The sequence below is a fragment of the Chanos chanos genome, chromosome 5, assembly GCF_902362185.1.
Source record: "Chanos chanos chromosome 5, fChaCha1.1, whole genome shotgun sequence".
Classification (NCBI taxonomy): domain Eukaryota; kingdom Metazoa; phylum Chordata; class Actinopteri; order Gonorynchiformes; family Chanidae; genus Chanos; species Chanos chanos.
Window position 1 is genome coordinate 200001 of NC_044499.1, and position 12500 is coordinate 212500.

Sequence of the window (12500 nt, forward strand, 5' to 3'; positions counted from 1 at the left end):
AATGGAGTGTGAGTGTGAGAGGTGTATGGGTCCGTGCTCTGGGGCGTGTGAATGGAGTGTGAGTGTGAGAGGTGTATGGGTCTGTGCTCTGGGGCGTGTGAATGGAGTGTGAGAGGTGTATGGGTCCGTGCTCTGGGGAGTGTGAATGGGGTGTGAGTGTGAGAGGTGTATGGGTCTGTGCTCTGGGGCGTGTGAATGGAGTGTGAGTGTGAGAGGTGTATGGGTCCGTGCTCTGGGGCGTGTGAATGGAGTGTGAGTGTGAGAGGTGTATGGGTCCGTGCTCTGGGGCGTGTAAATGGAGTGTGAGAGGTGTATGGGTCTGTGCTCTGGGGCGTGTGAATGGAGTGTGAGTGTGAGAGGTGTATGGGTCTGTGCTCTGGGGCGTGTGAATGGAGTGTGAGAGGTGTATGGGTCCGTGCTCTGGGGCGTGTGAATGGGGTGTGAGTGTGAGAGGTGTATGGGTCTGTGCTCTGGGGCGTGTGAATGGAGTGTGAGAGGTATATGGGTCTGTGCTCTGGGGCGTGTAAATGGAGTGTGAGTGTGAGAGGTGTATGGGTCCGTGCTCTGGGGCGTGTGAATGGAGTGTGAGTGTGAGAGGTGTATGGGTCTGTGCTCTGGGGCGTGTGAATGGAGTGTGAGAGGTGTATGGGTCCGTGCTCTGGGGCGTGTGAATGGAGTGTGAGAGGTGTATGGGTCTGTGCTCTGGGGCGTGTGAATGGAGTGTGAGTGTGAGAGGTGTATGGGTCCGTGCTCTGGGGCGTGTGAATGGAGTGTGAGTGTGAGAGGTGTATGGGTCTGTGCTCTGGGGCGTGTGAATGGAGTGTGAGAGGTGTATGGGTCCGTGCTCTGAGGCGTGTGAATGGGGTGTGAGTTTGAGAGGTGTATGGGTCTGTGCTCTGGGGCGTGTAAATGGAGTGTGAGAGGTGTATGGGTCCGTGCTCTGAGGCGTGTGAATGGGGTGTGAGTTTGAGAGGTGTATGGGTCCGTGCTCTGGGGCGTGTGAATGGAGTGTGAGTGTGAGAGGTGTATGGGTCCGTGCTCTGGGGCATGTGAATGGAGTGTGAGTGTGAGAGGTGTATGGGTCTGTGCTCTGGGGCGTGTGAATGGAGTGTGAGTGTGAGAGGTGTATGGGTCCGTGCTCTGGGGCGTGTGAATGGAGTGTGAGTGTGAGAGGTGTATGGGTCTGTGCTCTGGGGCGTGTGAATGGAGTGTGAGTGTGAGAGGTGTATGGGTCTGTGCTCTGGGGCGTGTGAATGGAGTGTGAGTGTGAGAGGTGTATGGGTCTGTGCTCTGGGGCGTGTGAATGGAGTGTGAGTGTGAGAGGTGTATGGGTCCGTGCTCTGGGGCGTGTGAATGGAGTGTGAGTGTGAGAGGTGTATGGGTCCGTGCTCTGGGGTGTGTGAATGGAGTGTGAGAGGTGTATGGGTCTGTGCTCTGGGGCGTGTGAATGGAGTGTGAGTGTGAGAGGTGTATGGGTCCGTGCTCTGGGGCGTGTGAATGGAGTGTGAGAGGTGTATGGGTCTGTGCTCTGGGGCGTGTGAATGGAGTGTGAGTGTGAGAGGTGTATGGGTCTGTGCTCTGGGGCGTGTGAATGGAGTGTGAGTGTGAGAGGTGTATGGGTCTGTGCTCTGGGGCGTGTGAATGGAGTGTGAGTGTGAGAGGTGTATGGGTCCGTGCTCTGGGGCATGTGAATGGAGTGTGAGTGTGAGAGGTGTATGGGTCTGTGCTCTGGGGCGTGTGAATGGAGTGTGAGTGTGAGAGGTGTATGGGTCCGTGCTCTGGGGCGTGTGAATGGAGTGTGAGTGTGAGAGGTGTATGGGTCTGTGCTCTGGGGCGTGTGAATGGAGTGTGAGAGGTGTATGGGTCCGTGCTCTGGGGCGTGTGAATGGAGTGTGAGAGGTGTATGGGTCTGTGCTCTGGGGCGTGTAAATGGAGTGTGAGAGGTGTATGGGTCCGTGCTCTGGGGCGTGTGAATGGAGTGTGAGTGTGAGAGGTGTATGGGTCCGTGCTCTGGGGCGTGTGAATGGAGTGTGAGTGTGAGAGGTGTATGGGTCTGTGCTCTGGGGCGTGTGAATGGAGTGTGAGTGTGAGAGGTGTATGGGTCCGTGCTCTGGGGCGTGTGAATGGAGTGTGAGTGTGAGAGGTGTATGGGTCCGTGCTCTGGGGTGTGTGAATGGAGTGTGAGAGGTGTATGGGTCTGTGCTCTGGGGCGTGTGAATGGAGTGTGAGTGTGAGAGGTGTATGGGTCCGTGCTCTGGGGCGTGTGAATGGAGTGTGAGTGTGAGAGGTGTATGGGTCCGTGCTCTGGGGCGTGTGAATGGAGTGTGAGTGTGAGAGGTGTATGGGTCTGTGCTCTGGGGCGTGTGAATGGAGTGTGAGAGGTGTATGGGTCTGTGCTCTGGGGCGTGTAAATGGAGTGTGAGTGTGAGAGGTGTATGGGTCTGTGCTCTGGGGTGTGTGAATGGAGTGTGAGTGTGAGAGGTGTATGGGTCTGTGCTCTGGGGCGTGTGAATGGGGTGTGAGTGTGAGAGGTGTATGGGTCTGTGCTCTGGGGCGTGTAAATGGAGTGTGAGAGGTGTATGGGTCTGTGCTCTGGGGCGCGTGAATGGAGTGTGAGTGTGAGAGGTGTATGGGTCCGTGCTCTGGGGCGTGTGAATGGAGTGTGAGTGTGAGAGGTGTATGGGTCCGTGCTCTGGGGCGTGTGAATGGAGTGTGAGAGGTGTATGGGTCTGTGCTCTGGGGCGTGTGAATGGAGTGTGAGTGTGAGAGGTGTATGGGTCCGTGCTCTGGGGCGTGTGAATGGAGTGTGAGTGTGAGAGGTGTATGGGTCTGTGCTCTGGGGCGTGTGAATGGAGTGTGAGAGGTGTATGGGTCCGTGCTCTGAGGCGTGTGAATGGGGTGTGAGTTTGAGAGGTGTATGGGTCTGTGCTCTGGGGCGTGTAAATGGAGTGTGAGAGGTGTATGGGTCCGTGCTCTGGGGCGTGTGAATGGAGTGTGAGTGTGAGAGGTGTATGGGTCCGTGCTCTGGGGCATGTGAATGGAGTGTGAGTGTGAGAGGTGTATGGGTCTGTGCTCTGGGGCGTGTGAATGGAGTGTGAGTGTGAGAGGTGTATGGGTCCGTGCTCTGGGGCGTGTGAATGGAGTGTGAGTGTGAGAGGTGTATGGGTCTGTGCTCTGGGGCGTGTGAATGGAGTGTGAGTGTGAGAGGTGTATGGGTCTGTGCTCTGGGGCGTGTGAATGGAGTGTGAGTGTGAGAGGTGTATGGGTCCGTGCTCTGGGGCGTGTGAATGGAGTGTGAGTGTGAGAGGTGTATGGGTCCGTGCTCTGGGGTGTGTGAATGGAGTGTGAGAGGTGTATGGGTCTGTGCTCTGGGGCGTGTGAATGGAGTGTGAGTGTGAGAGGTGTATGGGTCCGTGCTCTGGGGCGTGTGAATGGAGTGTGAGTGTGAGAGGTGTATGGGTCTGTGCTCTGGGGCGTGTGAATGGAGTGTGAGTGTGAGAGGTGTATGGGTCTGTGCTCTGGGGCGTGTGAATGGAGTGTGAGTGTGAGAGGTGTATGGGTCTGTGCTCTGGGGCGTGTGAATGGAGTGTGAGTGTGAGAGGTGTATGGGTCCGTGCTCTGGGGCGTGTGAATGGAGTGTGAGTGTGAGAGGTGTATGGGTCTGTGCTCTGGGGCGTGTGAATGGAGTGTGAGTGTGAGAGGTGTATGGGTCCGTGCTCTGGGGCGTGTGAATGGAGTGTGAGTGTGAGAGGTGTATGGGTCTGTGCTCTGGGGCGTGTGAATGGAGTGTGAGTGTGAGAGGTGTATGGGTCTGTGCTCTGGGGCGTGTGAATGGAGTGTGAGTGTGAGAGGTGTATGGGTCTGTGCTCTGGGGCGTGTGAATGGAGTGTGAGTGTGAGAGGTGTATGGGTCCGTGCTCTGGGGCGTGTGAATGGAGTGTGAGTGTGAGAGGTGTATGGGTCCGTGCTCTGGGGTGTGTGAATGGAGTGTGAGAGGTGTATGGGTCTGTGCTCTGGGGCGTGTGAATGGAGTGTGAGTGTGAGAGGTGTATGGGTCCGTGCTCTGGGGCGTGTGAATGGAGTGTGAGTGTGAGAGGTGTATGGGTCTGTGCTCTGAGGCGTGTGAATGGAGTGTGAGTGTGAGAGGTGTATGGGTCCGTGCTCTGGGGCGTGTGAATGGAGTGTGAGTGTGAGAGGTGTATGGGTCTGTGCTCTGGGGCGTGTGAATGGAGTGTGAGTGTGAGAGGTGTATGGGTCCGTGCTCTGGGGCGTGTGAATGGAGTGTGAGTGTGAGAGGTGTATGGGTCCGTGCTCTGGGGCGTGTGAATGGAGTGTGAGTGTGAGAGGTGTATGGGTCCGTGCTCTGGGGCGTGTGAATGGAGTGTGAGTGTGAGAGGTGTATGGGTCTGTGCTCTGGGGCGTGTGAATGGAGTGTGAGTGTGAGAGGTGTATGGGTCCGTGCTCTGGGGCGTGTGAATGGAGTGTGAGTGTGAGAGGTGTATGGGTCTGTGCTCTGGGGCGTGTGAATGGAGTGTGAGAGGTGTATGGGTCTGTGCTCTGGGGCGTGTGAATGGAGTGTGAGTGTGAGAGGTGTATGGGTCCGTGCTCTGGGGCGTGTGAATGGAGTGTGAGTGTGAGAGGTGTATGGGTCTGTGCTCTGGGGCGTGTGAATGGAGTGTGAGTGTGAGAGGTGTATGGGTCTGTGCTCTGAGGCGTGTGAATGGAGTGTGAGTGTGAGAGGTGTATGGGTCTGTGCTCTGGGGCGTGTGAATGGAGTGTGAGTGTGAGAGGTGTATGGGTCCGTGCTCTGGGGCGTGTGAATGGAGTGTGAGTGTGAGAGGTGTATGGGTCCGTGCTCTGGGGCGTGTGAATGGAGTGTGAGTGTGAGAGGTGTATGGGTCCGTGCTCTGGGGCGTGTGAATGGAGTGTGAGTGTGAGAGGTGTATGGGTCTGTGCTCTGGGGCGTGTGAATGGAGTGTGAGTGTGAGAGGTGTATGGGTCCGTGCTCTGGGGCGTGTGAATGGAGTGTGAGTGTGAGAGGTGTATGGGTCCGTGCTCTGGGGCGTGTGAATGGAGTGTGAGTGTGAGAGGTGTATGGGTCTGTGCTCTCGGGCGTGTAAATGGAGTGTGAGAGGTGTATGGGTCCGTGCTCTGGGGCGTGTAAATGGAGTGTGAGTGTGAGAGGTGTATGGGTCTGTGCTCTGGGGCGTGTGAATGGAGTGTGAGTGTGAGAGGTGTATGGGTCCGTGCTCTGGGGCGTGTGAATGGAGTGTGAGTGTGAGAGGTGTATGGGTCCGTGCTCTGGGGCGTGTGAATGACTGAATGAAAGTGGTGGATTCTGACCTTTTGTTTTTTGTCTTTGTAGATTTTTCCCAGAGTCAGGAAGTGCTCAATCAGGAACATGAAATAGACTCCGCCCAAGGCTGTGAGCCCTGTCCAAACAGGCTTCAGAGAATCGGCCTCGTCACCGTGGGGATCATGATCGCAGGTCTCATTGGCTGAATGATGATGGTGGTGATGACCCTGAGACTATGAGAAAGAGAAAAGAACCTATCAGTGAAGTTTATGGCCAGAAACGTTGTGTGTGCAGTATGTGTGTGTGTGTGTGTGTATAATTCTCAAGTGAGGGATGAGGAGTGTGTGTGTGTGTGTGTGTGTGTGTGTAATTCTCACGTGAGGGATGAGGGGTGTGTGTGTGTGTGTGTGTGTATAATTCTCACGTGAGGGATGAGGGGGGTGTGTGTGTGTGTGTGTGTGTGTATAATTCTCACGTGGGGGATGAGGAGTGTGTGTGTGTGTGTGTGTGTGAGCGTGTGTGTGTGTATAATTCTCACGTGAGGGATCAGGTGCAGAAAGGCGTCCCCGCTGAGTGTACCAACAGCGAGAGCCACCAGGAAGCTGAGCAGGAAGTTGAAACAAACTCTGTTCATCAGGGGAATTAAGACCACGCCCACTAGAGCCAGCAGACTGATTATAGTGATGGACAGGATGCCACCAATCCATGCTGAAACACACACACAGAGTATACACACATTATACATACGCACACACACTCATACACACGCAACACAACCTAACAACCTAAAAGCTGCCTAGTGGAGAGGGGTAATCATGTGTATGCTATATAACATATGATCATATATAATACAGAACAATATCATACATGATGCTTTCTAAAAAACCCTTACCCTAACCTTTGTCAAATCTCTACTGCACATGGGCATTAACCCTAACCCTAACCCTAACCTTTACCCTAACCCTGACCTTAACCTTTATCACATCTCTACTGCACATGAGAGAAGAATTAACAGGATATCCTCCATCTCTGGTGCTTCTGACATCACACACACACACACACACACCTCATCCCTCACATGAGAATTACACACACACACACACACACACACACACACACACACACACACGTGCTCTCACCTGCATAAATGGGACTGTCCTTTGGGCCTTTATTTTCATGATCCACGACACTGGGATGATTGAGGTGATGATGATGATGATGATGATGATGATGATGATGATCATGGTGATGTTTATGACCTGAAAAAAGAAATATATTAATGGTAAAGTAATAAATGCTTATTACATATACTGTAGCAGTATAGTATAATATAGTATAATAGGTACTGTAACAGTGCAGTATGATTTGGTGTAATATAGATAATACAACATGGATCAACAATTTATTTCTCTATATATTACTCTTACCTGATTGGTTAACGGCATGCTGGAAGCAGGACATAGAGTCAATTTGAATGAGCAGGGCGGGGCAAAGGAAGCTAAAGTCTCTGACTGACAGAACTCCTTCCTGGGTCATACCATGTGAGGTGAGGATGGTGCTAGCATTAAGACACTGACAGAAAGAGAGAGTGTCAGAGAATACACTGGGTATAGTTTTGTGTGAGTGATTGAGTGTGTGTGTGTGTGTGTGTGTGTGCACGGCAGTACCTCACTGGGGTGGCCAGTGCCATGATCGTGGGTGTGGTCTTCATGGTCGTGGTCACTGTGGGCGTGGTCATCGTGGGTGTGGTCTTCATGGTCATGGTCACTGTGGGCGTGGCCTTCATGGTCGTGGTCACTGTGGGCGTGGCCATGGTCACTGTGGGCGTGGCCTTCATGGTCGTGGTCACTGTGGGCGTGGCCTTCATGGTCGTGGTCATTGTGGGCGTGGTCACCGTGGACGTGGTCACTGTGGGCGTGGCCTTCATGGCTGTGGTCACTGTGGGAGTGGTCTTGATGGTCATGGTCATTGTGGGCATGGCCTTCGTGGTTGTGGTCATGTTTGGGGACTTTGCTTGTCCCTGCTAGGCTGTCTTTAGGGGATGTGATTGGTTCTGCAGTATTGTTTGTTTGCTGGGTGTGGTTTCCATGTGTGCTATTCCCTTGGTTAAGATTAGAAGGGATGTGGTCTACACTGCGAATGGCTCTGTGAGGTTTGGTGACATATGAAGGTGTGGTGAGGGGTGTGGTCTCCTCTTGGCCCCTCTTCATGTAAAGGTTATGGTGAGCATTCGATTCGCTCTTTTTCGCAGGTGCAGGCCCAGTCTGCTGTTTAGAGGTGGAGTCATTCTTCTCCACCTTGGGCGTGTTGCCTTCTTGGGGGTGTTGCTTTGTGTTGGCAGGTAGGTCAGGTTGAGGAGCCTGTTTCTGTCTGTGTGAGTCCACATTAGCATGTGTGTGTGTCTGTGTTTGCATGTCAGGGTGTGAATGTCCTTTTTGCTGGATGGTCATGTTACGGTCTAGCCCTATCTGTTCCAGCAGTCTCCTCAGACCATCCAATGAGATCGTCCCATTTTCCCCATACTTCTCAAACAGCATTCGCAGGTGCTTGTCTTGCATTCGCTCCGCCAGCAAAACGTCTGTTACCATGGAGACACGGCTGCAGTCAGAACTGGCACAGTCTGAGCATGCCCAGAACAGCACACTCATCAGCACTGTCACGGGTCGGACTCTGAATAGCAGCATCGTCACCTAAAACCGCACCAAGCGCTGTCAAAACACCAAAAATCCCCCCACACACAGTTAAAGTGACTGTCTCTGTGCAACCGCAAAATATTACGCAAACAACACATTTCTAAAGGACGGCATCGTCATAGACAAAAAACAACACGAACACTGTCCGAAATAACACAAAAACGTCGAAACAACATACAAACACCACAACAGGAACGCTGGAGAACACACACAAAACTCAAGCGCTGTTAAAAACAACATACACAAACACTTTTGGTTCCACGTACATACGCATCAGTTAATTTTCAGGAACTGGTTCATTTCTTTAATTTTCCCGAACGTAACATAAAACACGAACACTTCTGTAAATACTCATCCACACAGACATTCTGATGAAGACAGGTTAAGGTTTTGATGGTACCTATAAGTGTGTGAGACCCAGGTTACTGAGCCATGTGAAAATTCCCTGTCACAAACATATGTTTAGTGGTCGGCAAGCACAGGACAAACATACTGCGCCATATACCGTCGCACCAGAACCTCGGGATCATTTGTTTGTGTCTTTTATTTCGCCATGTGTATGGTTTAGAAGGAGGAACAGATATAGACGACAGATTACAACAGACATATTTTTACATCCAAGGACAAAGAGTTAACCACAGAATTAAACACGAGTGACTAGACGGGGCCTACCAGCCGTCTTTATAGAAGCCAAGATTTTCACATCACGGAAAATCGTAAATAAGTCTATACGTAGACACGTGTAACAAACGGTGGGTTTACAGCACTACCAGGCGCTTACCGTATCACTGTACTGCTCTGAAGTCAAAATAAAGCGCCTTTTGTTGCTTTACTGCGCCCCGCACTGAAGCACTCCCGAACCGTGTGCAAAACCAACTCGCTTCCCGGAAATCAGTAGGCCGGACGCATGCACACACGCGCGCACGTGCAAACGGAGCGCAGAGACAGAGAAGGGGGGAGAGGCGGTGAAGATGAGGGTTGGTGAAACTACAGTTACGGTTTGACTCTTGAACATGGATACACGACGTAATGATAGTGTTCACCTTACATATTATGCTTGCCTTGAACCGTATTCTTACTTCCTCACTGTTTTTCTAAAGGTGCAGCGCTGCACGGAATCAGAATACTCTTTGAACAAAACTGCATTGCCCCCTGCCGGCTGAGAGGACGTATTTTGGGTTATGGGTGATGGATGGATGTTGGGTGATAAACGCTAATGAAACGCTGCACCACCCGACCGCATGGTGGCAGCGCAGATCAGAAGAACATTTACATATTTACAAATGATTGTAACTTTAAGTATAATAATAGAGGAATTGTATTGGCTCTATATTTCTATATAGATTCTTTACTTTACTTTTTATTCAGTCTGAACTTTGTGAACACGTACAAATACAGATTTCCAGGAAGCAGATCTAAATATGTAAAGTGTATGCCTATGACTTCTCCCCCTGCCCATTTCTGCACTTTCATACTGAATATAAACTACACCTTCTAAAGGAACCCTCAGCTGAGATTAATGTTCTTCATCAGTTTCACTGATTAAATAAACTATCAGTGTAGTTAAGCTTTGCTGCTTCCTCCCTCACTGACAGTGCTGAGGCAGCGCCTCCTGCTGGTGTAAGAGGGAGGTGCCAAAGGGACGAGTAATGACAGAAGAGGGACAGAGCTGGACGAGAGAGAGAGAGAGAAAGAGAGAGAGGGAGGGAGAGAGAGAGAGAAAGTGAGGGAGGGAGAGAGAGGGAGAGAGAGAGAGAGAGGGAGAGAGAGAGAGAAAGAGAGGGAGAGAGAGAGGGGGAGAGAGGGAGAGAGAGAGAGAGAGAGAGAGAGAGGGAGGGAGAGAGAGAGAGAGAGAGGGAGGGAGAGAGAGAGAGAGGGAGGGAGAGAGAGAGGGAGAGAGAGAGAGAGAGGGAGAGGGAGGGAGAGAGAGAGAGAGAGAGAGGGAGGGAGAGAGAGGGAGAGAGAGAGAGAGAGAGAGAAAGAGAGGGAGAGAGAGAGAGGGAGGGAGGGAGGGAGAGAGAGAGAGAGAGAGAGAGAGGGAGGGAGAGAGAGAAAGTGAGGGAGGGAGAGAGAGAGAGAGAGAGAGAGAGGGAGGGAGAGAGAGAGAGGGGGAGGGAGAGAGAGAGAGAGAGAGGGAGGGAGAGAGAGAGGGAGAGAGAGAGAGAGAGAGAGAGTGAGAGGGAGAGAGAGAGAGAGAGAGAGAGAGAGAGGGAGAGAGAGAGAGGGAGAGGGAGGGAGAGAGAGAGAGAGAGAGAGAGAGAGAGAGAGAGATGCTGAATATTGAGAAATGTTACAAACTGCAGCTATTGTAATCAGATTTGGGTTGAGCTGTGACTTTGTGTCATATACTATTACATGTATACAAGAGAACACATGTCATGTACTATTACATGTATACAAGAGAACACATGTCATGTACTATTACATGTACAGAAGAGAACACAGTATTGGAACAGAGCAAGGGAGATCGGCACATGGAAAGATCACCGTTTTAACCTCTGCAGAAAACGGTACAAATCCTCTAGAGGTCTTTCCACAGAGAACACATTGTGTTGACTGCTTGTCAGCCATCATGGCTCTGTTCCTCCGTAAACATCCTTTCATTCTTTCATTCTTTCTTTCTTTCCCGCTCTCTGTGTGCTGGGCATCATGCCTGTCTCCCAACAGTTCAGTCCACAGGGAGAGAGAGAGAGATTTACATACAATAACAAAGTAAAGTGAAGTTGTACAGTGTGATTTTGGATTCTGTTCACATTAGTGTTGTTACAGTTACAGGGTATTGTTTTCTAGGACTCTCAAAACTCCATTTTGGTTTATGAATGTGCAGTATATTAACACCATTATATTACTGCCAAATGTTTTATATTCTGCCATGATAAACATTCTCAGCATTGATCTGAAGTACACAACTCTGTTCTCCTTTCTGGGAGGATCTGTGGTTTGCATTATTACCAGATCCTCACAGGACCATTTGGAACTAATGCAGTGTGTGTATGTGTGTCTTTGCTTTATAACCCATATCAGCAGCATCTCCATCTGTGCAAATTAGGATTAAACCACTGGGGTAGCACTGAGATTACCCAGGACACAGATTGTGTGTGTGTGTGTGTGTGTGTGTGTATAGCAGTGCACGAATGGAACAGAGCGTGCACACACACACACACACACACACACACACACACACACACAATCCTTGTTGCCTGGAAACACCACCTTGGGGGCTCAATGGTGCTTTAGTGACAAGCATTTAAATGTGTGTGTGTTGGGAGAGGAGGGGGATGTTGTCGGGACACTAGGGGGGTCCTCACGTGACCAGTCTCCTCTTCGCCTCTTTGTTGTTTCTACTGCAGCAGCGGCCGCTGCTCAGGCTGTGCTTTGATCTTTCTCGCTGTCTCCCACGTGAATTTATTTGATCTTCAGTTTAGTTTTAAATGCACGGAGAAGAATCGTGACGATAGTCATCTTTTAAACGAATTTCGCGTTTAAATTCAAGAGGATGTGAAACATGAGCGTGCAGGGATAGACGTGGGCACGAGATCCGGGAGCCGAGCTGTTGGTGGGATGCGGCTAAGTACCTCGTTGAGCTGACAAATATTACACGAAAGAAGGGAAAACGGACTTTGTATTTGAAGGGGTCGTCACATCTCTTCTCTGGTCTCTGTGAGCGACGTCATCTCTCACTCGATCTCAGGACCACCGTTGTCTTATGTGTGTGCTCTCTCATGCATGTAGACGACCCTTTTTAATCAAGCAGTCTCGAGCTTTCGTTCATTGTGAGGCTCCTGTATGCTATGACGAGAGTCGAGGGACCGGCGCGCGACGGCCTGGATTCTGCCAGTTCTTTCATCATGGTCAACGAAGGTTCGCGCGCTGCACCGGCTGGATTTTACCTGCTGCACGGGATTTTGGCCCTTGCGCTTGTGCCACAGGCGCTCGCGTCGTACCCTCAGAGCGGCGCGTGTCTGTCTGAGAATGACGAGGGATGTGCAGGTGCAAAATCCCATACAGACAGACATACTGTAGTGTGTCTACATGGAGTGTAAATTTATCTGTGTTTCTGTGAATTATTTATTGAAATGTGTTTGTGTGGGTTAGATTTATCGCAGAAGAAGAGTGATCTGCGTGTGTGTGATGAGTCGACCTGCCGCTATGGGGGAGTCTGCAGAGACGATGGAACGCATTTAAAGTGCGTGTGTCAGTTTCAGGTAAAAGATAGTACCTGCGCGCGTGTGTGTGTGTGTGTGAGTGATAGAGAGAGAGAGAGAATGTTGTCAGAATGTCTAAGGTCTTAAATGTGTGTGTGTGTGTGTGTTTTATTGCAGTGTCCCAGGAGTTATGTTCCTGTCTGTGGATCTAATGGAGACACATATCAGAATGAGTGTTACCTCAGTCAGGCCGCCTGTAAACAACAGTCTCTCATCACTATGGCAACCAAAGGTCCATGCTATGCTGGTGAGTCCCTACAACTCATTCAGTTTATAAAGACACACACACACACACACACACACACAC

The 12500-nt window shown here is 51.0% G+C and overlaps 2 protein-coding genes across 2 annotated transcripts in view; one reads left to right on the forward strand and one right to left on the reverse strand.

Moving 5' to 3' along the window:
- slc39a6 (solute carrier family 39 member 6) overlaps positions 1-8847 on the reverse strand; it is a 15666-nt gene extending 6819 nt beyond the window's left edge. Inside the window, exons 1-6 of the mRNA XM_030773310.1 lie at positions 8770-8847; positions 6963-8003; positions 6717-6867; positions 6435-6554; positions 5834-6003; positions 5343-5528 (exon numbers count right to left, since the gene is read on the reverse strand). Coding sequence (XP_030629170.1) covers positions 5343-5528; positions 5834-6003; positions 6435-6554; positions 6717-6867; positions 6963-7979 — 1644 coding nt within the window. The 5' untranslated portion in view covers positions 7980-8003; positions 8770-8847. The remainder of the gene's footprint in view (positions 1-5342; positions 5529-5833; positions 6004-6434; positions 6555-6716; positions 6868-6962; positions 8004-8769) is intronic.
- Positions 8848-11779: 2932 nt separating this feature from the next.
- The window catches only part of tmeff1a (transmembrane protein with EGF-like and two follistatin-like domains 1a), a 9917-nt gene continuing 9196 nt past the window's right edge, over positions 11780-12500 (forward strand). Inside the window, exons 1-3 of the mRNA XM_030773312.1 lie at positions 11780-11978; positions 12084-12193; positions 12311-12440. Of these exons, the coding sequence (XP_030629172.1) occupies positions 11780-11978; positions 12084-12193; positions 12311-12440 (439 nt within the window). The remainder of the gene's footprint in view (positions 11979-12083; positions 12194-12310; positions 12441-12500) is intronic.